Below are 7,778 nucleotides of genomic sequence, written 5' to 3' on the forward strand. Positions count from 1 at the left end.
AAAACGGTTGTACTACCAAGGAAAGTAATACAAGTTTAACAGAGGTCTAGAGCTGTGTTAGAGTACCTTATGAGGTAAAAACAGCCCAGTGGTCTGTTATAGTGGCACATAGGTGTGTTGAAGTGTGATGTCTGCCAATAAAGGAGGCTGCGTCATAGGGCTTTATTGTTTCTTAGTTTACAAACTATTACTTTTGTCACATTCATCTGCAACAAATATGTTCAGAACTGTAACTGAATGTTGTGCTTATATAAAATGTAATCCACAGCAAATTCTCCCTGTTGGTAGTATTTTTCACCTGTCCCACACTACTCAGTGTATGCATACCTGCATAATGGGTATATGCATGTAAATGTCATGGAGTGGGTCAATTTAGAGGCAAACACACAGTCTAAAAATCAGATTTAGAAAATAAATTTCATTTGCACCTCTGTGTTAAAATCTAGAATACATTACTACATCTTTTCCACAAAGGGGGTAGATTCCTAGTGTTGCCCACACCTACGTGATACTTTGGGGCTGTGTCCAGGTATACTGACGAGCACAGTTGAGGCCAACAGTTTACATACTCCTAAGCTAAAGACATTCCAACTCAATTTTTCCCACCTCCACACATTTCATGTTACCATACATTTCCTGTGTTAAGTCAATTAAGGTATATACTTTATTTTCATAAAAATTAATCATTTCAAAATAACATTTCCAATGATGTGTGACAACACTTTGAACGTACTTACATTTGCCTCAGACTGTTTGTAACTGACCTATGCTTGAATAATTAGCAGCCACTCACAAGCTTACTCTCGTCTTTTAGCAGTAGCTAAAAACAGTGATCTACAGAGATCTAGTGTTTAGATCCCAGACACACTTTTTCAGTCCACAAATTTTCTGTAGGATTCAGGTCAGGGTTTGTAATGGCCACTCTAGTACTTTGGAAGTAGGATTTAGGTTCATTCCCTGGATTGTCCTGCTGGAAGACCCAGTTGCAACCAAGTTTTAACTTCCTGGCTTGAGGTTTGGCTTCAGTATTTCTAGATAATCCTCTATAATCTATTTGTACACCAGTCCCTTTTCCAGGAAAACATCCCCGCAACATGATGCTACCATGCCAATGCATCACAGGACGATATCCTTTGGATTTAAAGACTTATCCATTCCCAACATACATAGCGCTGATCATTATGACCAAACAGTTCGATTTTGTACCATCTGACCAGGGAATACTCCTCCAAAAGTCTGGTAATCACCTGCAAACTTAAGTCTGCTTTTTAATGCCAGGCTTAGAATAGGGACTTCTTCCTTGCACAATAGCCTTTCACGCCATTATGAAGTAGTACGCTCTTAATAGTGGATGCACATACTTTGGTAGCTGATCCCTCCGACTCCTTCACCAGCTGCTTTGCTGTGGTCTTGGGGTTCAGCTGAAAATTTTGGACCCAAGTTCGTTCACCCCTGGGAGCTCATTTGAGCCTCTTTCCTGAAAAATTCAGTGTCTGTGTGGTCGCAAGATTTTTATATTTGCAGAAAATTGTTTGTACATATGTATGTGTTAACTTCTGTTATTTGGAAATTGCTCCTAAGGAAGAACCAGACTTGTGGAGGAGGTGAAAAACTGTGTTTAGCCTGGGTGTATGTAAACCATTGGCCTCAACTGTACATTTTCCAATTTTTTTTTTTAAATTGCATTTTATTCATCATTTCATTTAGAGAAAACTACATCGTTTCTAATATGGCCATGACATGAACACAGCTTAGGGTCAGGGTGAGAGGCACTAACGAAAGAGAAGAACCAGACAGACCTAGTAAACTTTCTCCTATCCTAGAGAATATATGAATGGATAGTAACTACTCTTTGAGTCTGGCTGCTAGCTAGTAACTTCCAATTGCAAAGATGACAACAAATTACTGCATTAGTAGTCAGTCAAGCAAATCCACAATACTGCTACATTCTGTAAGTCTCCTGAAAGCTCTCACCTTTCACACACACAACATACAGAAGCACATGAGCAACCATCACCAACACAAATGACAGTCCACTCTAATACATTAATGTTACTTATCAAACAAAAATATGGACTTAATGACTTGTTAAACAAAATAGTTGTCAGCTATTTTCCATCATAGTTTGGCATTCTTTGAGCACATGGTGATTCCCTAGTCAACTAGTAAAACCAATAATAAATTGGTTTAGATCAATCACACAAAGCATATACAAGTTGCAGAATGAGACTGGTAAACAAGAAATTGTTGCCCACGACATGGCAACACTTTGAATGTACTATCATTCGACTCAGACTGTTCACAACAGACATGCACTTGAATAACTAGTAGCCACTCATAGCTTCTGCTCCTTTTAGTTAAAAAAAAATTGATCTAAAGTTTACTGATACATTAACACTTTCGCTTATATCAGCATGTTTTTCTCTTCCACGAGGGCCACAATACTGTGCTGTAACATGTACACATTTCAAATTTCAACTACACTATATCACATTTGGGAGGCAATCATATGTCCAGCTGCATAAACATGGATAATGGCAAACAAACATGGCAGCTCTTTCTTCATCACTTATCTGTTTTGTTCTGCAAAATAAATCAACACATCTATCTCTGCAGCAATTCTGTGTCTTTCACCACCTGCTGTTTTTGTTGTTGTTGTTTTTTTTTGTTTACTTTTCAGTTGTCAAGCCGGGGTTGTCATGCCTGTGCACCTATCAAACCCTATACAGTGCTAGTATTGCGAAATGCACTGTCACACTTTAAAAAGGTTGTATTAAAATACAATGACCTTTTGTCTGCGGCAAAAGCAACCTGCCAACACTGGGATGTTATGAAGTCTGCTCAGCTCACAGCCCTCTCGAAGTCATTCTGCACCCTTTGCAAAGTGTCCTAGAAAAAGGTACACCAAGTTCTTTTTAGTTCTTTCATCATTTGATGTATACCACCAGCCTTGGAAAGGGGTGTGGGGATGGAGGGAGAGCTGAGAGTATGGTAGACAGCAAAATCCTTTACAGTCGAGCTGAAGCAGGTGATGAGACACAAAGACTCCACTGAAGGTCTTATTCCATGACATCATACAGTATAGATAACACAGATCCTGATGATTTTTGTGGGAAACTTACAACAGGCAAAACTATCTATGCAGAATCCAACAAGATCAACTTGTTCCTACTGGCTCACCCAACATTCACACTAGCGAGCCACAAGCTGCTTGTGTCCCTTGTAGTTTGTCTCTTTTGGGGGTGTGGAGAGAGGGCCATTGTTGTCGCATGTGAGCGTGCACTGTCTGTCCAGCTCCGTTGAAAAAAAAAAGAGAGTGTCATGCCCAAAATGTGAAAATGTGCATGTTAGGTGCCAGGCGTATTCATATTAGCAGCATAAGCTAACTGTACTAGCTACAAACACTATCCAGAGACACCAATGATCTTTGCTATTTGCTTCCGAGCTTTATTTTTCTTCATACTGTCTCTATACAAGTTTAAGGTGAGATTGTTTTACATTTTTATTTTTATTCCTTCCCCCCCATCCCCCTGAATCAAGCACTACTACTATTAGTTCCTAGTAGGTAGGAACTACAGTTGAAAATGCGGCTCGGTGTGGCACGTGTACGTAGAAAATTTTACATTTACGGCATTTGGCAAACGCCCTTATCCAGAGCGACTTACAATTATCTCATTTACACAACTGGGCAGTTGAGGATTAAGGGGCTTGTGTTTTGTGTTAGGTTGTGACACTGGGCCCAAAGTGATAGTGTGTTTGATGTAGTGTCATTGCTGTGTATTGTACACAGTGCTTTAGTGATGTCTTAGGGCTGAATTACAGCTGAATTACATTTCAGCCTAAAATGTCTTACAGCAATGTTCTAATGCACGCTTAGTAGTAAAGGTACCAAACCATGCTTTTCCTTGTCGCTAGGTTGGGACCATCAAGGGGTATGCACCTTTTACTGGAAACCTTCAAAAATAATTTAAGGTACATGACTGGACCTTAAGGGCCACTACCACTAGTAAGGGTGCTTTCGCACATGCAGCGTTTACTCTGTTTTGTCCATTTTGTGTTTTTCCCCTTGGTGTGGTTCTTTAGGCAGGAGAGAATACAGCAAGCACTCTCGGATAAGGACTTAAACAACGGAAAGCATCTGAGCGAGGTGGTCTCTCTGCTTCCAACTGAACTCTAGCGTGGTTTGATTCGCAGTGAGAAAGTAATGCGTCACTGAATTGCCCAGACCGCAGGGCGTGACCCGAACACAATGTGTTTTGGGCTGCAGCATTTTTGTAGACGTGAGCTGCTAAATTGATCCAAAGGACAGAGCTGTAGCTCTGCTGAAACACCACGTGCTCTGAATATTTGGACCAACAAACAAAAAGAGAAAAATGCTTAATGTGACACACTAAATGTTTGAAACTAGTTGTTTATACAAATTACCTCGGCATTTATTTAGCGCTGGCTCCATGTTCTCTGTGCTCAGGTGATTTTTTTTTTTTTAGATTTCTGTGCACACTCATGAAAGGTTTGTTTATCTTTTTTTTCCAATGAGAATAAGTAAGACTGATGGACGAACAAGATTTACGAGTACGTTTTCAGCCCTACATTGCACCTCTGACAAGTTTTTTTTTGTTGTTGTTCTTCAATTAATCATGTGCAGTGTGAAAATAAAACAAACCAAATAGCAAATGAAGCAACAGTATTAATTTCACTTGGATTCAGACTCAGTAAACTGACAAGTGTGAAAGCCCGCTAAAAACTAATTAAAGGTACTTTCCTTGGTAAAAGATCAAGTCTAAGTGCACCTACACTCTCAGAATTAAAGATACCAAACTGTATCTTTCCTTCTCGCTGAGGTTGTACCTTTAGTATGTATCTTTCACATGGAAATTCAAACATATTGGGGATGTACCTTTAAAGCTGTACTAATTAATTACTAATTACATCACATGGCACTTCCCCAGGTAGAAGGGTGATGGTACCACTCCAGCAACAAAGTCCAGTTTGCCTTTGTGTATCTGTGTGCTACTGGAAGTCCAAAAAAACAAAAAAACACCGTTCAAACACCCCCCCGAAAAAAAAAAGTGTTTAACCTATTCTTACTTGGTCTTAGATGAGCAGCTCGTCCATCTTTCTTCTCAGGAGCCCCTAGTCGTATTTTTTCCGTTTTAACCCCGGACTTGCTCACACCCTGATTAGCTACTGACTTTCCCGCAGATCCTGCATGCGGATCGATCGCGTCCCCGCTCGCGCTTGTCGTCTCGACTCGCACGTCTCCGTTTAAATAACGCGACACGGTGCACGACACGCTCTGCTCGGACTCGGCGTCCCTCGCGGACTTCTCGCCGCCGCAAAAACGCAGCGCCAGGTGCAAATGGCAGCGGATTTGTTTGCGCCGCGACGCACTGTTATTGTTATTATTATTATTATTATTAGGAGTAGTTGTAGTATTACTGCAGTCTCGGAGCGTGCACGGAGCCCGACTCGGCTCGAGCGGCTCTTCTTTCGAATGCACCGATGTATCGCACGTCGGAATAGCTGTCATACGTGTCGGTTCATGCTGATGCGCTTCTCGCGGTCCTGATGGGGCGCGGGACGGTTCACACGGCGCAGATCCTGCACGTGAACCGGTCGCGTGCACGTTAGCGACGGGATCGGTGCACTCTGACCCCGACGACCTGGCAAGGCGTCGTCGTTTCGGCACCGAGCCTTGCTCAAGCCTGAACGCATTTCGGTTCAATTTTATGCGGGAACCTCCGTTTGAGGGCTGCATTTCTTTTATTGAACTTATCTACACCACAGCTCGCGCACCAACCTTTACCTTACCTGCTAAACTAACAACACAGAAACTCGTTTTTACGATTTTTTTCAACAACTAAAACAGGAAAACAGAACAACTCGAGAACTATTTAAGTATTCTCAGTTAGCCTGTATAGCCAGTTCAAAAGTTAGCTAAATTTTAGCACTAATATAAATAGCTAGCGTCGTGTGACACAGTCTTGCTAATTTATGCTAATATAGCTAGCTAGCTCTGATGTCACACCGTATTTATATACAGTGGGGGCCGTGGTGTCTTTAAACTAATTTGCTCAAATAAAAAGATTGTGTTTGCAAAGAAAATGAAAGATTCTTATACCACACTTATGATGAATAATTGATTTGCTGAACATTTTCCTCCGCCGAATTAAATATAACGTCTGACTTAAATCAATTTAATAACAGCTAACCGCGCCTGGAAGTTTTGCGCATGCGCAATGGTGCGCAGTGACAAGGCGATTGGTTAGAGTGGAATGGTTTTAATAAAACGGGCAGACAGTAGGCTCAATAAACTACAATTATGGAACATTTAATAAAATGTATTTACTCAACTTGTACAGATTGTTTTTAAATTGTTTTCCTCATGGAGTGATGAATTCTCTTATAATGCATGTGATGGCCTAAAGTCAGTAAAACTTGTAATTGTTAAGTCTAATTTTTAAGAATAATTGTTAAGTCTTTTTTTTCTTTCAGCTTTAAAATTACTTTGTAATTAATACATTGATTAAAACAAGCTTTCAGGTAAACACAGGTTATGTAATGAATAACATGACAGACCGTGCTGTAAGACGAAAATATTGCACACGGGGGGAGGGTGTGATGCTGCACAACGCGCAAGGGGAGTGGCACTATCGCCTGGAAGTGCATTATTATAGTCTAACAGCATGGTCTGGTGTGAGTTATTCCACTTATACTACAGCGATTTGTAAACGATTGCAATGTTTATTTTATTTATGAACGACACATCGCACCTTTTAACAGTTTATAGTTAGATTTAATGCTGTGGAACGTCCAAGAAACAAGTTAGTTCCTGTTCTCACCAATGTTATAGCAACGATAAACAGTCATTCCCTCACTAGTCCCTCTCTCTCTCTATCTCTCTCCACCTATCAAAAACACAGCCTGTCATTTTATCAAAAAAACACGGAAAGTGTGAACTCCTTTGTCCCACAGACTTTCCTGAAGTGGGAAACTTTGACTATTACAAAGCACTAGCAACCGAGACTCCTTCCATAAATGTTAAATAAATGTCTATTAAAAAAATGTCAAATCAACGATTATACATTTTACTTTGTTAAACAACACATTGTTTAAAATCCGGTTGTTGTTAGCCTTAGATTATGTGGAGTGTCCGCCCTACAAGTCCCTGTTTATGAGCTGTTACTAAACATGTTAGAACAAGCACATTACTATTAACCTATTGTTCATGAAACAGCTGGAACTACTGTCCGAGATGTACTGTTATACAAAAATAATGCACACCTTCTGACCAATCAGATTCGAGAATTCCCACCGCACGTGTCAGAGCAGAAAAGAAAAAAAGATGACAAACACACATAACTACATACAAATTATATTAAAAAGAAATAATTATGTGACATTCATAATAACATCATACATTTTTAACAATTTTTTTCTTCTTCTATTCAATTATTATTTATCTAATTAAAAAAATAAAAAGTGACAGGCCATGCTGTTATAGGAAAATAATCCACAATGGGGTGGTGTGATGTGGCCCATTGCAAAGTGGAACTGATTATTTTCCTATAACAGCATGGCCCGAAGTGTTTTATTCCTCATCTCCCGCAGCAATTTGCCAACATTTAAAATTTTTTAATTTGTTAATGAATAACATGTCATGTTTTGATAGCTACATTTAATGTTATGATACGTCCATGAGATGTTCTCACTTATGTTATAGCCACTATAAACAGTTGTTCCCTCACTAGGCTCTCTTTTTTTGTCTCTTGAACTTA

General features: G+C 39.9%; 1 protein-coding gene across 4 annotated transcripts in view; it reads right to left on the reverse strand.

Moving 5' to 3' along the window:
- Nucleotides 1–6,227, reverse strand: part of topaz1 (testis and ovary specific TOPAZ 1) — a 29,452-nt gene extending 23,225 nt beyond the window's left edge. For 3 of the 4 annotated variants that reach the window (XM_034309681.2, XM_026947027.3, XM_026947030.3), the window contains exon 1: nt 5,089–6,227. In XM_034309681.2, the coding sequence (XP_034165572.2) occupies nt 5,089–5,758 (670 nt within the window). In that variant the 5' untranslated portion in view covers nt 5,759–6,227. The remainder of the gene's footprint in view (nt 1–5,088) is intronic. The other variant, XM_026947029.3, reaches the window with a different exon arrangement.
- Nucleotides 6,228–7,778: the final 1,551 nt, after the last annotated feature.

The sequence above is a fragment of the Pangasianodon hypophthalmus genome, chromosome 13 (assembly GCF_027358585.1).
Source record: "Pangasianodon hypophthalmus isolate fPanHyp1 chromosome 13, fPanHyp1.pri, whole genome shotgun sequence".
Classification (NCBI taxonomy): domain Eukaryota; kingdom Metazoa; phylum Chordata; class Actinopteri; order Siluriformes; family Pangasiidae; genus Pangasianodon; species Pangasianodon hypophthalmus.